The sequence below is a fragment of the Oncorhynchus kisutch genome, linkage group LG17 (assembly GCF_002021735.2).
Source record: "Oncorhynchus kisutch isolate 150728-3 linkage group LG17, Okis_V2, whole genome shotgun sequence".
Classification (NCBI taxonomy): domain Eukaryota; kingdom Metazoa; phylum Chordata; class Actinopteri; order Salmoniformes; family Salmonidae; genus Oncorhynchus; species Oncorhynchus kisutch.
In genome coordinates this window covers 25,148,361-25,174,946 of record NC_034190.2, presented here as the reverse complement: position 1 = coordinate 25,174,946, position 26,586 = coordinate 25,148,361, and the positions used below count along the sequence as shown (strand labels likewise).

At 42.8% G+C, this 26,586-nt stretch overlaps 1 protein-coding gene across 1 annotated transcript in view; it reads right to left on the bottom strand.

Moving 5' to 3' along the window:
- Positions 1-26,091, bottom strand: part of LOC109908650 (forkhead box protein O6-like) — a 52,326-nt gene extending 26,235 nt beyond the window's left edge. The window contains exon 1 of the mRNA XM_031793440.1: positions 24,846-26,091. Within this exon, the coding sequence (XP_031649300.1) occupies positions 24,846-25,364 (519 nt within the window). The 5' untranslated portion in view covers positions 25,365-26,091. The remainder of the gene's footprint in view (positions 1-24,845) is intronic.
- Between the last annotated feature and the right edge of the window lie 495 nt (positions 26,092-26,586).

The window sequence follows — 26,586 nt, the reverse complement described above, 5'->3', positions numbered from 1 at the left end:
GAGTGACAATAGTAGGTTTAGAGCCAGGCCTCTTCCCACCCACTACTACCACACCATGCCAGGTGGAAGGAGGAGAGACACCTTTGGGAGAGCACGGCTCCGCCAGAGAGAGCTGAGCCCAGGTGAGGCGAGGAGAAACCTTTGGGAGCGCACAGCTCCATAACACCTGAGAAGGAGAGCTGAGAAACAGGCCTCGTCATCACGGCTAAAGACAGACACACCTGGCAACCTGTCTCTGGGGAGACCATTACTTCACTACTCTATACCATCAGATCTATGTTCAAATTGAGGTTAACACGTTTCAGCTGATGCAATGGTTGAGGAATACAAACATCTATAAAAACGTGGCTAGGAGTGATACCACTGTCATTTTGAGGGTATAATTATACCAGTACAGATGGTTGGATCGATGTAACAAAATACCAAATGGACAGCTTCAGAATGCTTTTCCCTTTCCAGGACACCCTCATCTTATATTATCTCTTAGTAACTGTCGCTTTCAACGGTAGCTTTCAAAAAGAAAAAAATCCGTTGATCGAAGGCTCCATCTGCCAATGGGCTTTGTTAAAAAATTACGCCCAAAGAATGTCATATCATTGTCTTATCATTTTACCCTTCCTCCCAATCCTGGGTGTTTGCTGTGTACACAATCAATCATCAACCATGTCACAGGCTAATTGTTCCCAATGTCTCTGAGAGGAGACACCTGATCTCTACAACGAGGCACAACACAAAGGCCCTGCTTCATAAACTCAAACACGATAACTCCACCCACAGAAAGAGAGATTATGTTATTTCAGCGAATACAAATAGCTCTCTACTTCAAATGAAATGGATTAAATGTATTGTTCTTCTTCAGACTGTCAACTCAATGAAACACATTCAAATGTGTCAAGAATGTAATCTTCCTTGAAAATGGTTTGCAAATGTCAAATTCACACTCTCACACCTTGGAGAGGCTCAGCTATTTGGTATTTCTCACACTGCTCTTGTTAGTCATACACTGTTAATAAAGCAATCAGAAACACGGACACACACACAGACACACGGACACACACACACACACAGACACACGGACACATACACACAAACAAACACACATACACACACAAACACACTCCTCTCGTGCTCTGTTAGCCTGGCACACTGGGTCTGCTCATTACTACAATGCCAAGCTACCAGTTGCTAAGGAGACCTGTGGGAGAGGGAGGGTTCCTGTTGCCATGGTAGCAAGCCTGCTTCCTGCCAACTATCTTCCCCCATGAGACCTGACCAATAGTAGATAGAGAGAAAGAAAGGAGGGAATACAGAGGGAGGAATGAAGAGTAGAGAATAAAGTAAAGAGAGAGAGAGGCTGGGGGTGGTTATGGTTTAAGATGTTGAAAGAGAGAGCTGTGAAGATGGCTGCAGGAACGAGGTTGTCGGGGGGGGGGGGGGGGGAGAGACGGGAGGCTGAAATAAATAACGCCGAAGTGAAAATTGATGAGGTGAAAAAGAGGGAGACACTGAAAGAGCCTTTTGAAAGACCCAGTGTTGTGTTCCTCTGTCAGCTGGTGATCAACATGGCTGCCGAGTCCACCACAACCAGTTCCAGGCACTCAAGACGACACTACAACCACAAACACATTGCCATGTCCTGGGGTGAACCTAGATCTGACAGAGCTTTGGAGGAGGACTCACACAACACAGAACACATCCGTCAGGGAAAACTCTGCCTTGTCGAGTCTGAGTGGTGTAATAAACAAAGGAATAAGAGAGGCAGAAGAGATAAAGAGAAAGAGAGAGGGGGTGAAGATCGGGAGAAGAGGGTTAAACTGATTGGAAAGGCATGGGGGGGCCAGGTGGAGGGTTACATGGAAAGGGTCATGTAATGCGAAGAGAGAGAGAACTCCTCTCTGTCTCAACATTCAAATTAGCCTTATTGGGCTGAAATAAGACATTATTGTTTCCATCCTCTCTCTCTCTTCTTTCACTGGGTCTCTCATTCAATTATTCTTCTCGCTGCTTACGACTCACAATAGGAGGCAGACAATGCATTTTGGTATGTACATTTAAAAAACTGCATTCCTGCAGAAGACAATGAGAATGAGATAGAGAGACTACAATAGACTTTTATTTAACTAGACAAGTCAGTTAAGAACATATTCTTATTTACAAGGACGGTGTTCAGGGGCAGAACGACAGATCTTTACCGTGTCAGCTCGGGGATTCAATCTAGAAACCTTTCGGTTACTGGCCCAACGCTCTAACCACTAGGCTACCTGCCGCCCCAATATGCTACAATAGAGACTACAATAGACTAAAATAGGGACTACAATAGACTACGATAGACGACAATAGAGACTACAATATATTACAATAGAGACTATAATATATTACAATAGAGATTATAATAGACTACAATAGAGACTACAATGGGAACTACAATACAGATTACAATAGATTACAATAGAGACTACAATACATTTGATTCGATTTATTAGGATCCCCATTAGCCAACGCCAATGGAGACAGCTAACCTTAATGGGGTCTGACGCATAATGCAATTTTTTTAATTTAACTAGGCAAGTCAGTTAAGAACAAATTCTTATTTACAATGAAGGCCTAGGAACAGTGGGTTAACTGTCTTGTTCAGAAGCAGAACGACATATTTTTACCTTGTCAGCTCAGGGATTCAATCTAGCAACCTTTCGGTTACTGGCCCAACGCTCTAACCACTAGTCTACCTGCCGCCCACTAGGCTACCTGCCGCCAAATACATTACAGACTAAATACTTTACAATTTACGTACATTTAAAAATAGAGACTACAATAGAGACTAAAATGGACACTACAATAGAGACTACAACATATTACAATAGACCACAATAGAAACTACAATAGAAACTACACTAGACTACAATAGAGACTACAACATAGACTATAGTAGATTACTATAAAGACTACAATAGATACCAGAGGTGTGGACTCAAGTTACGTGACTTGGACTCGAGTCAGACTCAAGTCACAAATATGATGACTTGCCACTCGACAGTGTCACGAACCTCGCTGAAAAGGGTGCCTCTTCCTGTTCGGGCGGGGCTCGGCGGTCGTCGTCACCGGCCTATTAGCTGCCATCGATTATTTTCCGTTTGTGTTTGTTATTGGTTAATTGGGTACACCTGTTTTTGTATTAGGGTTTGTTTGTAGGGTATTTAAGGGCACTAGGCCTGCTGGGTATTTTGTGCGGGCTTGTTAATTGTTACTCTGTGTTTGATGGTGTATTGCTTTTCGTGTTCTTTATTTATCCGGTCTATTTTGTCCTGTTGTTTTTGGACTGGCAACTTATACGCCTTGTGTGTTGGCGTCATCATTTTTGTTGCACCGGTGAATAAATTTTGTTAAACGACAGCACCCTGCTCTCTGCGCCTGATTCCACCCAACACTCATAGTTAATCGTAACAGACAGTTTGAATCGGACAGCAGCCAATTAAATTGTGCCAGCTGAGAAAAAGTTGTGTGTGGCAATGCAGAGGAACGTTGAGGAGTGAATTCAGATGGAGCCCTTGGAAAGATGATCCCCAAACGTATTATTTTCGGATACTTTCAAAACATGCGGGAAAAAAATTACAGACGGAGGCGCAACAATTTCCAACTTTGTTCGACATTTGAAGCTGCACAAAGAACGGTAAGTCGTGGCTAATATAGCCGACAGCTATATATTTATAACTTTACTATTGTAGCATGTAGGCTAACGTAACGTTAAATCAATGAGCCTTCACATAGTCAGTCAGTGCGGGAACGTGATCGTTGCACCCAAGATTGAGCTACAACTGGCCAGGCAGTTGGTAGCCTAAATCCTGCCTGATGTTAATGCTGTTCCTGAAACCATTGACATACGTTAGCCTACTGTAACCACACAGAGTGTGTGTGTGTGTGTTAAGGTTGGGTGATTGTGTGTAAGCCTACATCCCCCGATTGCGCCCCATAGCGATCCTGAATAGTCGATCACTATTGGGTGGTGTGTGTCTGTCTAATGGCTACCTATGTATTTCCATGGAAATATAACGTTTATTTGGAAAGTAATAATATATAGATATTTTTAAAAGCCTTCATGATTTACATAAATGTAATATACTAACTATTACTCTTGTTAAAAATATGAAATGGTATTACATTTGGTGAAGAGCACATTATGACTTGTTTAGGACTCGAAACTCAAAGTTTAGGACTTGAGACTTGACTTGATACTTGACGGTCTTGACTTGAGACTTGACTCGGACTTGCCTGTCTTGACTTGGGACTTGACTTGGGACTTGAGTGCTAAGACTTGAGACTTACTTGTGACTTGTAAAACAATGACTTGATCCCACCTCTGATAGATACTATACTAGACTGCAATATAGACTAAAATAGAGACTACACTAGACTACAATAGAGACTATAATACACCACAATAGAGACTACAATAGAGACTATAATAGACTGAAATAGAGACTACAATAGAGACTACAATAGAGACTACAATAGAGACTACAATAGGCCAACTTATTTCTTTACGTCTTCTTACCATCCTAACACCCCCACCACCACGCATACCCAAACATGTACGCACTAAAGCACACACACATACACTCAGCATTGCATGCACACATGCAAACACACAGAAACATGCTCACACACTGTACAAAACCAATCAAAGATCTCCCTCTCTTTCTCTTCTTCTTTCTGGTTGTTTCTCATTGCCAGGGAATGTGGCGTTTGTCTCATTCTCACAGACTCTCCCCTCCTGCCATGGTCCCCTCCTCTCATCCCCCTCTCCCGATCTGATTCTCGTCTGTTCATTCCACTCGTTCAGACACACAGACTGCCTTTATTGACTTATTCATGCATGAGTTTGTTTCGGGGGCAGAGCTCCTGTCTGCAAGGCTGACAATCAGACATCCCCTGTCCCCAACCCTTTAACCCTCGGGTCCCCCACCCCTATACACACACACACAGACAACAGCCCCCAACCCCCGCACCTCAGCATGGCACTGGGAGAGTGTGAGGTTCACTTGGGGTTCTCTCTCTCTCTCTCTCTCCCAACCCAGCTCCTCCTCTTCTCTTCTCCTCCTCTCCTACTCCCCTTCATCTCTACCTCTACCCATTCCTTCTCTCTCTCTTTGTCAATCTCTCTCTCTGGTAAGGATCCGAGGAGAAGGGGAATGGGAAGAAGAAGGGATGCCCACAGTTCCTGGAACAAAGACATCCCAATTAAGTCAGTTTGAGTTAGGGTCTGAGTGGCGGCACCGTGCGAGTGAGGGGGGAGCTGAGGAGAGAGAGATGGAGAGAGAGAATGGAAGAGAGAGAATGGAAGAGAGATGGAGAGAGAGCTGAAGAGAGAGAATGGAAGAGAGATGGAGAGAGAAAATGAGAGAGAGGGAATGGGAGGAGAGGAGACATACAGAGTCTAACGAGAAAAGAGGTGAAAAGAGAAGAAGAAGAAGAGCAGACACTTTGTAGCGGAAGCGGGTCGACTAGTTTTTAGCTCCTCAATGGGAGACTATGAAATATTAATAAGTTGCTCCAGCCATATACTTCAGAGAATCACACACACACACACACACACACAAACTTCAGAGGCCCATGGTAAAACTGAACGTCTAATGAGACCAGCCTCATGAATTGCTAATGGAGATGCTGGAATGTTTGTGTGCATGTGTGTGTGTGCGTGTGTGCGTGTGTGTGTGTGTGTGTGTGTCATTGGGGGGGGGGGGGGGGGGGGGTCATTGGTAACAGAGGGGTGGAGTATAGATGAATGTTCAAGTCTATTCAAAGGGTAGACGAGAGAACTTAATTAAAGGCTATAGAAGTTCTATCTGTCATATTCCTATTCCTTAGAATATCACTGAAAGGAATATAAACTGCATACAGATCTTAATTTGACCAGTTTCTCACAGCAGGAAAATAATGCTGCAGCAACAGGAAATGTGAATTAATGTGTGGATTAATGAACAATTATACATTACAAGTTTGCAACAACAGAGTGATCAAATTAAGATCCTATATCTGTAGTATCACTGATAGGCTTCTAATAATTTATACAATCCTACATAAAGTAAAATGGAAATGTATCCTCCATTCATTAAAAATGTGAGTTTCTGTTTCAACCAAAAAATCTACTGATCTAGTTATACTGTTATAAAATCCATTCCAGCTTCATTCCCAACTGTATATATCACACATACTGCTCACAAAGTCTACAAACGGTTGTTCTACTTTCACAGCTACAGAGCAGTACAGTACCCCAGAGAGAGAGAGAAACAGCAAGCGGGAGACAGAGATAGAGAGAGAGAGAGACGGAGATAGAGACAGAGAGACAGCGAGAGAGAGACAGAGAAATAGAGACAGAGAGAGAGAGAGACAGAGAGAGGCCACCGAGGTCTTGCATAACACTGACTAATGGGTGGGCTGGAACCATCAGCTGAGGGAGTGTGACCGTGGGATCGTGTGTATGTGTGTGGTGTGTACTGGGACCATGGGGGAACCCAGAGGTGTAGCCCTGTGTGAGAGCATTGCTCACTGACCTCCTTCTTAACCTCTCTTCCCCTGGCGAGATGACACCGAGACACTGGTGAGACACGCGGGACAGTGTGTGTGTGTGTGTGTGTGTGTGTGTGTGTGTGTGTGTGTGTGTGTGTGTGTGTGTGTGTGTGTGTGTGTGTGTGTGTGTGTGTGTGTGTGTGTGTGTGTGTGTGTGTGTGTGTGTGTGTGTGTGTGTGTGTGTGTGTAACCAGACTTACTCTGAGAGGTTTTCTACAAAGCTCTGGGTTCTGTAGTATGTTCATCTTTCTCCTAATATTTCTTAAAGGTTAAATGAAGGTTAAATGAAAATGATCCTAATGTATTTATTATTAGACAAGTGTGTGTATATGGGATGTTGTGTGAGAAGACCAATGCTGCCATGTATGTGAAAAAATGTTATGTTTGCATGTGTCATCTGCTGTTTACATCTCTGTTTACATGTGAAAGATTGGGTGAGATTTGTCTATTGTAGATCTATCAGTGCAATGCTTGGGTGGTGAAGCGAGTTGGCATGCACTCGGTATGTGACTATGTGTGTGCATCACATGAATTTAAATATGTAGGATAAACGTGTGTGTGTGTGTGTGTGTGTGTGTGTGTGTGTGTGTGTGTGTGTGTGTGTGTGTGTGTGTGTGTGTGTGTGTAGGGGCGGTCACAGCCTTTCCGCCTGAGTGGGACTGTCAGTGGACATTAGTCAGGCAGGCAGAGGCAGGCGGAACACATCATTAGTAGAGAGAGACAGAGAGAGAGAGGAAGAGAGAGAGTGAGAGTGAGAGAGAGAGAGAGAGAGAGAGAGCTAGTGAGAGAGTGAGCGAGCGAACGAGAGAGAGAGAGAGCGAGAGAGAGAGAGAGAGAGAGACAGGAGACGGAGAGAGAAAGGGAAGGTAGGGAGAGCGAGAGAGCGAGTGAAAGAGCGAGGGAGCGAGAGAGAGCGAGTGAGCAAGAGAGAGAGAGCTAGTGAGAGAGAGAGAGAGAGAGAGATAGAGGAGATGGAGAGAGAAAGGGGAGGTAGGGAAAGATAGGGAGAGGGGGGTGGAGAGATAGAGCTAGAGAGAGATAGGGAATCAGGGAAAGAGAGATAGAAGGAAAGGCAGAGGGAGAGAGCGTGAGTGAGGTGACAGAGCAGAGGACTAAGGAAGAGGCAGAGCCTCTTTATATCCCTCTTGAGAACATTACACAGACAGCTCTGTCACACAGCTCTGCCAGACAGCTCGGTCACACAGCTCTGTCACACAGCACTGTCACACAGCTCTGTCACACAGCTCTGTCACACAGCACTGTCACACTGCTCTGTCACACTGCTCTGTCACACTGCTCTGTCACACAGCTCTGTCACACTACGTCACAATCAAAGCAATGAATCCTCTCTCTTCTATCTGTCTACTCCCTGTCTTTCTCTTTTGTCCACTATTCCTTCTTTATTTATTGGGGACTCTTTGGTTCTGTCTTCCACCTCACTATATATTCTGGATGTTCTATGCATTCTTCTTAACAACTTAACAAAATATATATGAAAAATGCTTTTAAATACTTGTTCAGATCATGCCACCATTATACTAGAATAGCCTCCTCCTCCGCCTCTCATAATGCCACTCCCCTCCTCAGCATCCTAGCTCCCTCCTTTGTATTTTCCCTTCTCTTATTCCATCTCTTGGTCCCTGTAACTCATATTTTAGTGTGTCGTCTTATGGTGGCCATCTTCCAACTCAACAACACCATTAAAGAGACAGATTAATGCCTCCATTAAATCGACCACCGTCATCAGAGACTGAGTATATGGCTAACGGTATCAAGGATTTGATGAAGTCAGACTTAAGGTGGGCTTATAAATCAGTCACTAACAGTTGAGGAGAGGAGGGGAGGAAAGGAGAAAAGGAGAGCTAGAAAATGAGAGAGAGACGGACAGTTAAGAGAGACAGAGAAGAGGAAGATAGCGGAGCTATGTTGATTAGAATGCATCTTTGTGGGCTTGTTTCACAGACATACAGGTTTATACAACCATACTCCCACTTTGTATTAATTAACAAGCAATTTAGAGGAAACTGTGAAACTGACATGATAACTTATTTTCAGTCTTCCGGCTACAGAAGTAGAGTGAAAAGGGGCAGTCCAAAAAGAGAGTAAGAGAGAGAAAAAGAGAGAGAGTAAGAGCAAAGGAGAAAGAGCGAGAGACAGAGAGAGAGGGAGAAAGAGCAAGGGAGAAAGTGCGAGAGACCGAGAAAGAGGGAGAGAGAGAGGGAGAAAGAGCAAGGGAGAAAGAGCGAGAGACCGAGAGAGAGGGAGAGAGAGAGGGAGAAAGAGCAAGGGAGAAAGAGCGAGACCGAGAGAGAGAGAGAGAAAGAGCAAGGGAGAAAGAATGAGAGACCGAGAGAGAGGGAGGGAGAAAGGTAGAGAGAGAATGATCAAGAGAGAGAAAGACGGGGGAGAAAGACAGAGAGAGGGAGAAAGACAGAGAGAAGTTTGGTTCATTCAAGGCTATCAGTCGTCTTTCAGCCATCACATGTGCAGAATGATAAAGGCTCTGCGAGCTCTGAATCCTGACCTATTTTACTCAAACTACCACAAAAATACAGTTTGAGTTGCTGTCTTGTGCTCATGACCTCTACCTTGTGCCCCACACCTTTCCAACCTGAAAAGCACACACTCATTAGAACTCCACATAGTGTCTTAATATATTAATATCAACGAATTGTTAATGTTAATCTGTTCAGCCAAACCAAAAACTAGTAAATGATACATGAGAGATTGCGCCTTGAATTGCTTATTTTGCATTAATTTGTGTTGGATTCAGCCATCATCCTAAATTAAAATAAGGCATATTCACATGTTAAATACTGTCCTTAATAGCATACAGAGTCTATTTAATTGTGTAATAGCCATCTGTTTGTTGATTTGTTTTAATAGGGTGGTGAGTCGTGACTAGGTACTATTAGATATTTGTCAGTCTTCATCACGACTAGTACGTATGCTAACATGCTAACATGGGTCTTTCATTCTGATCTGCAGTGATCAGCTAAATGAGTCTGATGTACCAACTGCATACAGTAGCTCAGGCTAAACCTAGTGGAGAGCTGTGTCCTGTCCTCACCTGTCATCATGTTAGCATCGTACTACATTTTAAAGTATGTACTGCATGTACTTGGCTGTAATACTTCCTGTTCTTGTCAATACATTCAACAAATGTAATCATGGTGACGTCGACTGGGGTCAAACACGTTTCTCTATTTAACACAAGCACATCATTTATTTAAACAATTCCAATCGTTGAGGTTTTCTTTCTCCCATCACTGCTAATCAAAGTGGCATTACAACCCTGGAATGAATCAGTAAGAGGATAAACAGTAGGCTTTGACAACGAGAGAGTATCCTGATTGATGCAGAACATCACTTGAACACGAGGCTACTTCATTGAGAATAATTAACATGAACAGTGACTAATAATGGCGTAAAAGAGTTAAGTGTTCTGGTAATGTGTCCCGTTTTTCTTCTCGACAATCTCGCCATTATTTTGCTCTCACAACGTCGTACTTGTCAGCGACATTAATTCAGTTTGTCATCGGGGTACCATTTAGCGATGAAACATGTCAACAAACAACAGTCATCAAAGCATTGGATGAATTGCCTTGTGATTCCTCTATCCTGACCACAGTGTCCGCTTATAGAGACCCTGTTCAGACAACCTAGATGTACAACCCAACAGATGTTCTAAAGGGATGCAGGTAAAGAGCAGCTAGAGAACAGGAAGAACGGGCTCCCGACGTGAACAGGGTCAGAGGTCAACAGAGGTCAAACAGCTCCTTGGGCAGTTAAGTGGTTAGTACGGTACGGTGGCCCCAGGTCAGAGGTTTAATAGCCAGAAGGTACTGTAGTAGCAAGAGAGAATGCCTCTGGGTAGTCCAACTGCAACATCCAGGAGAGCTGAGCCATCCAACTTCCCTCTAGCTAGCAGCATTAACCACCCACATACAATCGCACGCACACACACAGACACACATACAAGCACGCACGCACGCACACACACACACACACACACACACACACACACACACACACACACAGTGCTGCTGTCCTCTACTGCTTACTTCCTGTCAGTCTTAGTTAGCCAGGGCCTCCGAAGGGAGAAAGCCCTTATGAAGATCTGATTAAAAATGTAAGTACCTCTAAGCACATGCCTCAGCCTCCCAGTCGATATGCTCTAATACCCGCAGGCTCTCTACTGCACCAGAAATAGGTTGTTCACCTGCTACCACTAAGATTAGTCTAATCTCAAATACCTGAGAGAGGAGATACAGTGGATCGAGATGCATGGAGGAAGTCGTTTGTATGTGCAGATGGGAATACACACTTACATGCATTCACAGAAACACATGAGCAAGTCCTGAAACCATTGAAACACACCACAGTGTAAAACACTTAGCAAAACAGACAGTAATAGAAATGCAGGAGTTCTCTAGTTGTCCATGATGCAGGTTTGACTGGCCTACAATTCCCACCAACCCAAATCAGCCATACAGTTGTCCATGATGCAGGTTTGAATGGCCTACAATTCCCACCAACCCAAATCAGCCATACAGTTGTCCATGATGCAGGTTTGACAGGCCTACAATTCCCACCAACCCAAATCAGCCATACAAGATACTGGAACAACTGAAGAGTTTGATTCAAAAACACTATATATCCCATTTCAGAAATGCTGTTAAATGAGCTTTTATTGTTTTAATAAATTATGAACGAGATTGGTGTGTTTTTTCACTATCTAATCCTGGCATTGGGTTTCCTTTTTGGCTCAGTTGGTAGAGGATGACGCTTGTGGGTTCAATTCCACGGTGGACCAGTATGCAAAAAGTATGAAAATGTATGGACTACTGTAAGTCACTCTGGATAAGAGTGAATGATGACTAAATTACTAAAATGTAAAGATGTTCAATGACACACGTATTTGTTTAATATCTATCACTTGGTTTCATTTCAGAGAGACAAATAATCATATTTTTTACGAAATGCTCCGCCTCAGTCTCAGAGAAATAATTAGTACTGATTGGTTTTGTATTGGACACGATGGGAGACAGAGAGCTGGTTTCAAGCGCAGGGCGCAGCAGGTGTTTATTGTAAAGGACCACAGGAGGAGGCAGGTAGCTGGGTCCAGGGGCAGGCAGAAGGTCATACACAGGAGGAGGCAGGTAGCTGGGTCCAGGGGCAGGCAGAAGGTCATACACAGGGGGTCCAAAAAGCAACAGTACAGGCAGGGAAACGGCTAGTAACGTAGTCCGGGAGATCAGGCAATAGGTTGATAACAGGAAATCCACTAAAGTACAGGCAGCGAATAGGCAAAAGGCGTCGTTAGTGAGGCAGCCAAAACTATCATACACAGGACGATTAATTACGGTGAAACCCAGCGCTTCGAATAGAAGTGTGTCACAAAACAAACAATACCTCACAATGATGGGGTGCAAAGAACTGAACTAAATAGTGTGTGATAATGACATACAGGTGTGTGAACAGGTGATCAGAATTCGGGTGACTGGGATCTGGAGAGTGAGCTGCGTTCGGGGGATCTACGTGTTTGAGAGTGTGAGCTGGAAAGTGGGCTGGAAAGCGAGCTGCGTTCAGGGGGTCTATGTGTTTGAGAGTGGGAGTTGGAAGCAGACGTTACAGGTTTTATACAGTCAAATGTAACAAATAGCTACATACTTAAATATGCACTATGCAGAAATCGCTCCACCATTTCCAGGTTCCAAGTAGTTCATCTAATTTCAGTTTATGTGACAAAACAAGCAAGTATAGTGTAGAGAATCAATGTACCATCTAAACCGATGTTCCATCAGCTGTTTGAAGCTGGTGAACAAAACCGAAAATAAAAGATGCAAAAACAAAACTTAAGAACTGGAAGTATAGATGGCGCACATAAAACTGATATATCACATCTTAGATATGCTTCAATAAGAATTACAGATCTATAACACATATTTCTATGTGAATTTGGTTGGGTCGCCCCAAAAAGTTACATATTGCAGCTATAATAAAGAACTGCACAAATTATACATTTGTGACAAATTAAATACAGTAAGTAATATGAGATCTGTATGTAAAACATTTACAATTGACATTTTAATAATTTTGCAGATGCTCTTATCCAAAGCAACTTATATAGTTAGTTAGTGCATTCATCTTAAGATAGCTAGGTGAGTCAACCACATATCACAGTCAAATATACAGTATACTAACATTCAATGCCAGCTAAACAATGGATATATAGTGTTTCGCAACAACAACAAAAAAATCACACACATCTAAAATCTAATAATTAGAATTCTGAGAACAGTAATATTATACACACACATGAAGGTACACATAAGCAATCATTTCTGATGAAACTAGGCGTATGCCTCAGGTCACTACTTTACAGGAGAGCCATTTGAATGTAAACTTTTTTTAAATCAAAATGCGTTTTTGGGCAGAAATGCTTTCTGGATCATGTGAACTTTCATGTGCCTTAAAAACATAAATAAAATTGTTAAATTACGAGCCTAGTTGGTTTAGCCACAGAAAAAGTCAGCAACCTTCCCGCTAGCCATGTTTGGCTGAGATAATGAGTGGGCTGGACATGCCGAGAAATGAGTTCGGATTGGTCTGCCATATAGCACACTTCTGTTTATTTGAGTACATCAGTATGTGTAGGTAATCCTGTCTAATGCAGCTTTTTAAATGTATCGCGTTGTAGAAATGCATAAGTGTTGCTCTCCACTTTCTGGAGGACTGAGTTTTGAAATCAGTGGAATTAGAGTATGATAGGAGATGGCGAAAACACCATGGCATCTGTGACAGGGAGAAGGGTCCACCAATGATGTATACGGGTTAAATAGTCTAGCTAGCTACATTTTCAAATGTTACACGTTTCTAGTTTTGACAGAATGTAATTTTCATTTCAAGTTATAGTGTACGGTTAGCTAGCTAGTTAACGTTAGCTGGCTGGCTGGCAGGCTAGCTAGCTAACATTACGTGTATGATCTTATTATTACAGTTTTTTCCAACTGCTTACACAAGTTTTCAAAACTGTCTCCTTTCTTTCAAAACTCTACACACAATTCCCAAAACTGCACAAACAAAATGCAAAATGGCTCATATCTCCTTCCAAATGTAACACTGCATTCAAAATACCATAAACACATGTCGGAATGAAGCATTTGCATCAAATGGCAAACACTGCTTTCATAATAGTACATTTTTGGATATACCATGTAAACACTGTTGTTCTAAATCTAAAGCTCTTTGGTCTTTCATAGGCTTATATCTACATTTCAATACAATGTTCTACAGTGAAAGTAATCTGCTGAGAGGGGTAACAAGTACACTGTAAACACCAATGCAATGTAGAAACAGAACATATTTATTAGGCCAAACATTACTGTTGTATAGAGTAGCATACAACAAAACCATAAACATATGTAAACCAAAAGCATATTCTTTAGAATTTGTAGGGGGGGGGGGGCAGTCACCAGTGCTAAGCTACGCTTCATCTCTTCTCCGGCCTGGGTCTGGCCACAATACTTTGTCCACATCACAAGATATGTTTTCTCTTGCCAAACATCGAGGGAAGTATCTCCTAGCATGGCGTATCCAACCTTGGACAGAGGCAACCTCTATGTCCCCACATGCGTCCTCCATTGCCTGGAGAAGCGGCATGCGGGCATAGGGTTGGCGATCATACACTTTCCAGCGGCAGGCTGAGAAGAATTCCTCTATGGGATTTAGAAAAGGTGAATATGGGGGTCGGTACAAAACTACAAATTGTGGATGGGTGGCAAACTGTGGATGGGTAGCAAACCAGAACAGCCCGGTGAAAATTAACATTGTCCCATAAAACCACAAATCTAGCAGGCTCCTGATCTGGATCAGGGACAAGCATTGTGTAAATTGCATCCAGAAAAGTGAGCATATGGCCGGTGTTGTACAGACCCAGTGTGGCATTGTGATGGAGGACCACCTGGTGAATAAGTGTAGCATTTTGATTGGTTGTGTTTGGAAAAGGAAAGCAAGTCACTTCCTGTTAGATTTTTGTGTTTTAGGTAGAGAATTGTGTGTAGTGTTTTGAAAAAAGTGTTTCATGAAATTGACAACTGAGTCAAAGGCTGAGAAATAGCTTATGGTTTTGGATATTTGGTGTGTAGTTTAGCACTTTGAGTGAGAGGTTTCAAAGCAGTTGAAAAAAACTGTAATATCTCAGAGGCATTTGCTTTGCTAGTTATAACCTAATGTTAGCTAGCTAACAATGAACCTGGTTGGTTAGCTACCTGCAGATTCATGCAGTGTAGTAACTTCATGAGTTGGGATTATGGTTCATTGTTTACCTAGATACATGTCTTAACAACAGACTCCACCATAAACAAAATACTCCACTATAAACTCTTCAACTGTAGTTCTATAAGACACTGGAGAAAAAAAAGTTCCCCTGGGAGAACACCACGTCGAGGCAGGCTGTGTGTGTGCTGCATAGACCCAGCACATTTTATCACACACAGTCACAAATTCCAAGATCGGCCCACCCTGCCTGTGTGTGTGTGTGTGTGTGTGTGTGTGTGTGTGTGTGTGTGTGTGTGTGTGTGTGTGTGTGTGTGTGTGTGTGTGTGTGTGTGTGTGTGTGTGTGTGTGTGTGTGTGTGTGTCTGGACTCGATTTTCACAGTGGAATTTCCGTTCTATGGTTCCATGGCTTGCTCAACATCCTCTTTATGGCACCCAGCATCTTATTCTATCTGGTTTGAGTGTGACCACTGAGATCGTTGAGTGCACCAACATGCTCTATACAGATGATTCACTGTAAAGCAGTGGTTCTGAGCTGGAGTATTTTTTCAATTAAAAAAACTCCAGTCTGAGGTGAAACCACTAAACGAATCATTTCATCTCTGAACTACACAGAACAAAAATGTAAACCCAACATGTGAAGAGTTGGTCCAATGTTTTATGAGCTAAAATAAAAGATCCCAGAAATGTTTCATATGCACAAAAAGCTTATTTCTCTCACATTTCTCCATTGTCGAGATAATCCATCCACCTGACAGGTGTGGCATATCAAGAAGCTGATTAAACAGCATGGTCCATTACACAGGTGCATCTTATGCTGGGGAAAATAAAAGGCCACTCTAAAATGAGCAGTTTTGTCACACAACACAATACCACAGATGTCTCAGGTTTTGAAGGAGCTTGCAATTGGCATGCTGACTGCAGGAATGTCCACCAGAGCTGTTGGCAGATAATTTAATGTTAATTTCTCTACCATAAGCTGCCTCCAACGTCGTTTTAGAGAATTTGGCAGTAAGTCCCACTGGCCTCACAACTGCAGACCACATGTAACCACGCCAGCCCACATCCTGCTTCTTCACCTGCTGGATCGTCTGAGACCAGACACCCAGACATCTGATGAAACTGAGGAATATTTCTGTCTGTAATAATGGCCCACTCATGGCTACGCCCCTGCCCAGTCACATGAAATCCATAGATTCGGTCCTAATGAATTTATTTAAATTGACTTCCTTATATGAACTGTAATTCAGTAAAACTGTTGAACTTGTTGCATGTTGCTTTTATATTTTTCTTCAATATTTTTTTCTCAATAAGACTATTGGTTGATTTTGTGGTCTCAACCAGTCAGTTTCTTATCATTATTCATCACGAATATGGGCAAAATTGAATTATTGACAATGAAAAGTTTTGGAATGATGTTCCCTTGATTAAACCCCTTACTGTTCTTCTTCCTCTATCCAACTCCAATGTCCTGAAGCTTTTATAGTAGATCAACTCTTAATCAACTGAGGGGACAAAGGGATCATCTGGATCAAATCCTGTACTGTCTACAACTAGTGGCAATCCACACACACACAGACAAGCATGCACTTACACACACACTCACACACCACCCCCCTTTCTTTCCGTTGTTCCAACACTTTGTCTCTTCCCTTCTCTTTTTTTCCCTTCTCATAAATAAATACTCCAGTCTGAAGTGAAACAACTAAACAACTAAAACCAGGTAGAAAGGGATTAAATCCTTTCAGAAAAAATATAAAGCTACTACTAGCAGTGCTATTTAGTGAATTTGGTTAAGGATCATATCTGTTCATTGACTACAGCTCTGCCGTCAACACCATAGTACCCTCCAAGCTCATCACTAAGCTTGGGGTCCTGGGTCTGAACCCCGTCCAGTGCAACTGGGTCCTGGACTTCCTGACGGGCCGCCCCCAGGTGGTGAAGGTAGGCAAAAACACCTTCACTATGCTGATCCTCAACACAGGGGCCCCACAAGGGTGCGTGCTCAGCCCCCTCCTGTACTCCCTGTTTACCCATGACTGCATGGCCACACACGCCTCCAACTCAGTCATCAAGTTTACAGACTAAACAACAGTGGTAGACCTGATCACCAACAACGACGAGACAGCCTACAGGGAGGCCCTGGCGGAGTGGTTCCAGGAAAATAGCCTCTCCCTCAACGTCAACAAAATGAAGGAGCTGATCGTGGACTTCAGGTGACAGCAGAGGGAGAACACCTCCATCCATGTGGATGGGGCCACAGTGGAGAAGGTGAAAAGCTTCAAGGTTCTCTGCGTACACATCACTCACAATCTGAAATGGTACACCCATGCAAACTGGAGGTTGAGGAGGCTGAGGTTGAATTTGGCTTGGCCCCAAAGTCCCTCACAAACTTTTACAGACAAGCCATTGACAGCATCCTATCAGGCTGCTTCACTGCCCGGTAAGGCAACTGCACCGTCCACAACCGCAGGGCTCTCCAGAGGGTGGTGCGGTCAGCCCAACGCATCACTGCCTGCCCTTCAAGACATCTACACCACCCGGTGTCACAGGATGGCCAAGAAGATCATCAAGGACCTCAGTCACCCGAGCTACAGCCTGTTCACATCACTATCATCCAGAAGGCGAGGTCAGTACAGGTGCATCAAATCTGGGTCAGAGAGACTGAAAAACAGCTTCTATCTCAAGGCCATCAGACTGTTAAATAGCCATCACTAGCCGGCCTCCACCCAGTACCCTGCCCTGAACTTACTCACTGTCACTAGCCGGCCTCCACCCAGCACGCTGCCCTGAACCGAGTCACGGTCACTAGCCGGCCTCCCCCCAGTACCCTGCCCTGAATTTAGTCATGGTCACTAGCCGGCTACCACCAGGTTAATCAACCCTGCACCTTAGAGGGTGCTGCCCTGTGTACATACACATGGAACCATGGTCACTTTAATAATGTTTACATACTGTTTTACCCATTTCATACTGTATGTATATACTGTATTCTAGTCAATGCCATCCTATTCAACTACGGTGGCTTGCGAAAGTATTCACCCTCCTTGGTATTTTTCCTATTTTGTAGCCTTACAACCTGGAATTAAAATTGATTATTTTATGCTTTATATCTTTTGATTTACACAACATGCCTACCACTTTGAAAATGCTAATATTTTTTCTATTTTTCTATTTTCACAATATTTTTACTGTGAAACAAACAAGAAATAAGACAAAACAAAAACAGAAAACATGAGCGTGTAAGTATTCACCCCCCCTAATGTCAATACTTTGTAGAGCCACCTTTTGCAGCAATTACAGCTGCAAGTATCTTGAAGTATGTCTCTGTAAGCTTGGAAAATCTAGTCACTGGGATTTTTGCCCATTCTTCAAGGCAAAACTGCCTTGAAGTTCTGCTGGTGTACAGCAATCTTTAAGTCAAACCACAGATTCTTAATTGGATTGAGGTCTGGGCTTAGACTAAGCCATTCCAAGATATTTAAATGTTTCCCCTTAAACCACTTGAGTGTTGCTTTAGCAGTATGCTTAGGATCATTGTTCTGCTGGAAGGTGAACCTCCGTCCCAGTCTCAAATCTCTGGAAGACTGAAACAGGTTTCCCTCAATAATATCCCTGTATTTAGCGCCATCCATCATTCCTTCAATTCTGACCAGTTTCCCAGTCCCTGCCGATGAAAAACATGGGGATGGTGTTCTCAGGGTGATGAGAGGTGTTGGATTTCTGCCAGAGATATAATTTTCCTTCCTCTGACCAGAGCACCTTCTTCCATATTTTGGGGGAGTCTCCATATGCCTTTTGGTGAACACCAAACGTGTTTGCTTATTTTTTTTCTTTAAGAAATTGTTTTTTTCTGACCACTCTTCTGTGAAGCACAACTCTTCTGTAAAGCCCAGCTTAAAGTGGTCCTATGGAGAGATACTCCAATCTCAGCTGTGGAGCTTTGCAGCTCCTTCGGGGTTATCTTTGGTCTCTTTGTTGCCTCTCTGATTAATGCCCTCCTTGCCTGGTCCATGAGTTTTGGTGGGTGGCCCTTTCTTGGCAGGTTTGTTGTGGTGTCATATTCTTTCAATTTTTTAATAATGGATTTAATGGTGCTCAGTGGGATGTTCAAAGTTTAGGATATTTTTTTATAACCCAACCCTGATCTGTACTTCTCCACAACTTTGTTCCTGACCTGTTTGGAGAGCTCCTTGGTCTTCATGGTGCCGCTTGCTTGATGGTTCCCCTTGCTTAGTGGTGTTGCAGACTCGGGGGCCTTTCAGAACAGGTATATATGTACACTGAGATCATGTGACAGATCATGTGACACTTAGATTGCACACAGGTGGACTTTATTTAACTAATTATGTGACTTCTAAAGGTAATTGGTTTCACCATATCTTATTTAGGGCATTCATGGCAAAGGGATGAATACATATACACACACCACTTTTCAGTTTAATTTTATTTTTTTTTAAATTCTTTTGAAACAAGTTCTTTTTTTCATTTCACTTCACCAATTTGGACTATTTCGTGTATGTCCATTACATGAAATACAAATACAAATCCATTTAAATTACAGGATGTAATGCAACAAAATAGGAAAAACGCCAAGAGGGATGAATACTTTTGCAAGGCAAGTATTCATCCCTCTTGGTGTTTTTCCTATTTTGTTGCATTACATCCTGTAATTTAAATGGATTTGTATTGCTCTACATATTCTATTCTATCCACGTTTTCTTCACATATACATGTATGACATATTCGATCCACATACAGTCCATAATGTATTTACATCCCGTCACAAATATATATATATATATATATTTATATTTATACTTGTACTTCGACATTGCTCATCCTAACTTTTCTCTATTTCTTAATTTCATTCTTATACTTTAGATTTGTGTGTATTGTTGTGTGTTGTTAAATATTACAGTTGGAGCTAGGAACACAAGCATTTCACTGCCGCCGCAATAACATCTGTTAAATGTGTGTATCCAACCAATAACATCTGTTAAATGTGTGTATCCAACCAATAACATCTGTTAAATGTGTGTATCCAACCAATAACATCTGTTAAATGTGTGTATCCAACCAATAACATCTGTTAAATGTGTGTATCCAACCAATAACATCTGTTAAATGTGTGTATCCAACCAATAACATCTGTTAAATGTGTGTATCCAACCAATAACATCTGTTAAATGTGTGTATCCAACCAATAACATCTGTTAAATGTGTGTATCCAACCAATAACATCTGTTAAATGTGTGTATCCAACCAATAACATATGTTATATATGTGCTTGTAACCAATAACATATGTTAAATATGTGTATGTAACCAATAACATATGTTAAATATGTGTATGTAACCAATAACATATGTTAAATATGTGTATGTAACCAATAACATCTGTTAAATATGTGTATGTAACCAATAACATCTGTTAAATATGTGTATGTAACCAATAACATATGTTAAATATGTGTATGTAACCAATAACATATGTTAAATATGTGTATACCTTCCAAAACTTGTCTTCCCTCCTCTTTTTCTTCTCCATCCATTTCCCTCCATTCAAAATACTTATGAGGTGATGCTTTACTATAGGATGGATCTCTAGAGTCCCGTTCTCAGACAAGAACCCCCCACTCCTCCATCCCTCCATTCATCCCTCTGTCCCCCGTGGTGGACTCGGTGCCAAGCCCGCCACCTCGAGAGCTCTCTCTCCTTCTGCTGTGTCTGTGATAATAACAATAACATGGAAGTGATGCAGAGAGCTTTCTGTTGAACCCACGCCAACCAGCCTGGCTGGCACAGCACAGGGAACCTCTCTAAGGCATCATTCACACTACAGGGCCTGCTCAACCCATTAGATCCACACTACAGGGCCTGCTCAACCCGTTAGATCCGCACTACAGGGCCTTCTCAACCCATTAGATCCACACTACAGGGCCTGCTCAACCCGTTAGATCCACACTACAGGGCCAAAGCAAACTGTACTGTGTGGCTCTGATATTTTCTTTTCATATAGTCCTTTTTTCAACATGGTTCCAGCAGCTATGGTGTCTGTATAACCAGGCCAGTACAGCTCGGTTAGGCCCTATTGTGTGAATCAGGCTTAAGCCTGTACCGTAGGTTTCACCATCTCCCAAGCAGGCTACCCACTGGGCACAGATGACAATTAATTGAAATGACGTGGAAACAACATTGATTCAACCAGTCTGTGCCCAGTGGGTAACCACCAATACTCTGCCTCTCTTTTCAAAGCAAAAAATGTATATGTATTTTGCATTATGAAAATACATATCCATATTATTATTTGTGTTATGGGGGGGTGAGAGTTATATAAGCTATAAAAAATATTTGATCAGATATTTTAAAATGTATGTCATGTTTAAATATGATATATAAGGCCATGTTACTTTTCCGTATGAGTTCTTCTCCATTCTGCTCTGCTAGGGGCTGGTTTAAGGTTGATTTAAGATGAAATTGTCAACCCGTTACGGTCAACCTTGTTACATTATTTGGTACTTAATAGGCACTTACTATAGTCTTTTATTTTATTTAACCTCTCAACTTCTTTTTCCTAAAGTTGATCATATGCTCTTTATGACATAAAGTACAAATTTGGTGAAATCACATTTTTGGGGGACCAAGTTACACTTCTCAAAAGGCACCGAAATAGCGGAATGACCCATTTCACAACAGTAATTACAGACTGTTTTTAATAACCAGCAGCTACCACTGTATCTGATTTGATCATCCCCCCATCCATCTACGTTTCTTCTCTTATTCATCTCATCAACAATTTAGTGATGTGAATGATAATGTTTAATGTACAGTGTGTGTGTGTGTGTGTGTTTTCACATCTGAGTGTGTGTTTGTTTCTGTGCGAGTGTGTGTTTTTATGTGCTTAAAATCGTATTAAACCCATTGCCAACTGTTACAGCCCATCATGTGCATGCCTGTTTTTAACACTGTTATTAAGATTGAATCAAGTTGTTTTGCCCTCCCAGCCTATCAGATCACTGCCAAACCAGCCAATCAAAGCCCTTGTTACACACAAAGCCCTGCGGAGGAATCTGAGCTGGCATACAGCTATGCATCCCTGGGCAGCACACACACGCCCACACACACACACACACACACACACAGACTCACAGGGCCTGGAGAATTAAGCCTATTTTAAATCCTATTTAAAACCTAACCCTAACAATTGGAGTACTCCTATCCACTGAACTTTCTTTCACCTAAAATAAATGGTGATTTCATTTATATTAATTATCTCTTTTAATACCGCTGTCTTTCTCAGAATGTTATGATTGTCGTATATTGAATGAGAGAGATGCCAGGTAAGACGGGATGAGAAAACGTGCATGTCTGTGTGTGTGTGTGTAACGGCGCCGGAGGGGATGGCTGCCGTTTTATGGTCTCTTAACCAACCATGCTATTTATTAATTTTTTTGCATTGTTTGTAACTTATTTTGTACATCAAATCAAATGTTGCTGCTACCGTCTTTTATGACTGAAAAGAGCTTCTGGACATTAGAACAGCGATTACTCACCTTGAACTGGACTAATCATTTTTCTTTGATGAGTCGAACGAGAGGGATTTACTCCAGACACCCGACGAGGCCATCATCCCCGTCATTCGCAGGAGAAAAGACCGAGTTATCGCATGAAGGAGATCAGGGTACCTTGTAAGGATCCGGAGATGAGTGGCAAATCTGCCTTTGCCATCGGTACTATTGGCCAACGTACAATCGCAGGATAATAAAGTGGATGAACTACAAGCACGTATATCCTACCAACGGGACATTAAAAACTGTAATATCTTATGTTTCACTGAGTCGTTGCTGAATGATGACATGATTAACAGACAGCTGGCAGGTTACACACTGTATCGGCAGGATAGAACAGCAGCCTCTGGTAAGACAAGGGGTGGCGGTCTATGTATATTTGAAAAACAACAGCTGGTGCACGATATCTAAGGAAGTCTTGAGGTTTTGCTAGCCTGAGGTAGAGAATCTCATGATAAGCTGTAGATCACACTATCGACCAAGAGAGTTTTCATCTATATTCTTCGTAGCTGTCTATTTACCACCACAAACCGATGGTGGCACAAAGAACGGACTCAAAGAGCTGTTTAAGGCCATAACCATAACCAGCTCATCCAGAGGCGGTGCTCCTAGTGGCCGGGGACTTTAATGCAGGGAACTTAAATCCATTTTACCTCATTTGAGTCTGTAATACCAACATGTTTCAAGCAGACCACCATAGTCCATGTGCCCAAGAACACTAAGAACTCAATGTCTGTAGCCATGAAGTGCTTTAAAAGGCCGGTCATGGTTCACATCAACACCATCATCCCAGAAACCCTAGACCCACTCCAATTTGGATACCGCTCCAACAGATGATGCAATATCTATTGCACTCCACACTGCCCTTTCCCATCTGGACAAAAGCAACACCTATGTGAGAATGCTATTCATTGACTACAGCTCAGTGTTCGACTCCATAGTGCCCTCAAAGCTCATCACTAAACTAATGACCCTGGAACTAAACACCGGATTCTGGACTTCTTGTTGGGCCGCCCCCCAACCTCTCCCTCAACGTGATCAAGAAAAAGGTGATGATTGTGGACTATGGGAAAAGGTGGAACGAGCACGCCCCCATTCTCATCGACATGGCTGTAGTGGAGCAGGTTGAGAGTTTCAAGGTACTTGGTGTCCACATCACCAAGAAACTAACATGGTCCAGTCACAAAAAGACAGTCGTGAAGAGAGCACAACAAAACCTATTGCTCCTCAGGAGACTGAAAAGATTTGGCATGGGTCCTAAGATCCTCAAAAGGTCTACAGCTGCACAATCGAGAGCATCCTGGTTGCATCACTGCCTGGTATGACAACTGCTCAGACTCCGACCGCAAGGCACTACAAAGGGTAGTGGGTATGACCTAAAGCCCTGATAAAATAGATGAGTGCAATCTGTGTAGAATTGATCGTTTTGATAATCCCTTATTGAGGGATCGATCAAATATTCAAATCTATATTAGGGCTTGGAGAGGTCGGAACTAGGCCTATATGACTTGAACAAATAGGCCTATCGAATAAATAATCCAGTCCACAATAATTTTGCCAATATAATCCTCACAAAATGTGCGGTAAACGAAAGTAGATTACACAAACTCTCGTCTAGATTTTAATTTAAAGGATCATCTCTATTTTCCTATTTTGTTGAGTATTATCAAATTGCATAGCCCTTCCGTAATTTTACCACGCGCGCAATGAATAGAAGTGGACGGGTATAGCTCTTGTTCGTTGAGGGTTAACAAAGACTAGCCAAGCGGAGTGGCTCGTGCGTGAACACAAGGAACAGAATTGACCCGGACACACTCCTGACTTTCTGTGCCCAGCGTGACTCGTTATTCCTCTCCTCTACATATGGCTTGGGAGCCAGAGATGAAACAACGTTGAGTTCGAACGGAACATGGCGTCACGCAGTCACTTCTACAGTCAGATAATCTCCTTATAATAAAATCATGACGTGGACACGTCACAGTGAAGTGCGCAAACAGTATTTTCCACCATAGCACAAACAAAGCGTTTATGTTGGTACTGATTTGCTCTGCTTTGCTATGCATAGCCTATAGACTGTAAAATAGGATGAACCCAGTAACCCCTCTCCGCCTCCCTCAGTCCCATCTCACCGCCCCTTTCTACAAACTGACTGACTGGAGAGTAGCGGTGGTGAATGTGGGGAAATGCGAAAACCATACATCGTTAACCAGGAACAAGTCATTTGCTTTAACCATCAGATTAGAGCTGTCCATTTTTATGGCTGAAGACTAAACAACCATGTGTGGTTAAGATGCACAACCCAAATTAAGTGATCAAGGTCTAAAATAGATTTTATGGAAAGACTGACATATAGGCTACCCCCTATCAACACACACCATCATCATATAGAGGCTAATTATTAGGAATTTCAAGTAGGCTATGTTACTGTACCTTCCATCCAGCTGAACTATTGCTGTCGCCTTTATCCTTGAAATAAGGGACAAAGCGCACCATCCAATCGTAAACCTGCGACAGAGTGAGTCTCTTCTCAGGGGCACTCTCAATGGCACGCGTGATGAGGTCCGCGTACGACTGGTTTCCCCACGCGTTCCTCCGGGATGACTTGGCTTTGCGCAGCTGGCCGGCCACGTCGAGGGCAGCCCCAGACATGCATGTAGGAGCGCCGGCTGCGATGGGGACCGGGGCGCCGGCTGGATGTTTGAGCTCCGCGGGTGCGCCACCTCTTCCCTCCGATGCTCCACCGCGGCATGCCGGCACGTTGTACTGAAGCTGCTCCAGTTTGACAGATGCCAGGGGCAGACCTCGATTTGCTTCATCCACTCCCGGAGGGAAATCCTCCGGACACGTCGGCAGCGGCCAAGTGCATGACCGCGGCCGGCTCTCCGGCTCGTATTCAGGATTGATTCCAACCTGATGCGCGTCCATGCCGTTATTCTCCATCATTAGCATCTATCCTCTTGGATTAACGCCGAAAAGGCAAGGTCACAAAGAAACAAAAAATCCACTATTATCCTCCAACTGCCTTTGGAATTGTTCAAATAGCCCAAATGTGTCTACTTGCCTACAAGCAACTGCTACTGACTGCTAGAAAAATATGATAAACCAATATCAAAAAGCCAGGAGAGGCGTGGAGTAGGATCATTCTGGAAGAGCATGTATTCTCTATGCAGTATCAGAACAGACCATGAACAACATGCATCCGTCCGCCGGGTGCGCGCAGCACGATAAATAAACCAGGTCCAGGTGATGGTTAAAAATGCATTCTCAAACCCATGTCCAGATTCAGAGTCAGGAACACGGATTTGGTCAATTGTGATTAGCCTAATGTCCCTTTAAAAACCATTCGGCCGCAGCAACAGTTGATTCCCTTGACCAACCGTTGGACTGGCAGGGCTGGACGATGTATTCGATAAAACCCCAGAATTAAAGCCAAATTAATTTGACTTTCTTTCACGAAGTCTGCTCACGCTCACTGTTTCTTTCGTCTGGAATCTCCTCTCCTCTCCGTCTCCTCTGCAGATTGGTGACCGGCTTTCACTCACACGCAAGCGCTCACCCGAAAACAACACACACACTCATAGCCGATAGTAACACACAGACTAACTGTGCGAGCTGCGCGCAATTACTCCGCTTAAAAATAAGCTTGCTCTATGAATCATTTACAACCCGCAGAATTCCAGACGAAAAAAGTATCGGCTCGTGGAGCATGCTCTGTTTGTCTTCCTTCTCTCACGCGACGAAGACGCCCCGCCATAAATGCATTACATGCAATTAACCTCCCTTATTTCGTTAGATTTGTTGATTATTACCCAACCCTATTCCTTCCACATTGGTACACCAGTGTGTATCCGTCAGTGAGGCTTGATTATCAAGCGACTAAACTGTAGCGTTGAATAAATGAGTGCTGCTTACACATAATTATATGAGACTTGGATCAACTCACTCCCTCTATAAAAGGTTTAGCGAAAGGGAATAACCATTATATTCTGTATACAACATCGTTTCACATTGATATCCCATATAGAGAATATTTATTCACAGTTCATAAAATACCTTGAGAAATGTGATTGCATTGTTTCATTGATGTTTATTGCTTTGGGAATAAACAAGAATGCTTAAATAGAAGAGCAGTTGACGTGGTGTGCTTTAGCCATCCGATTTGTGATGCTTT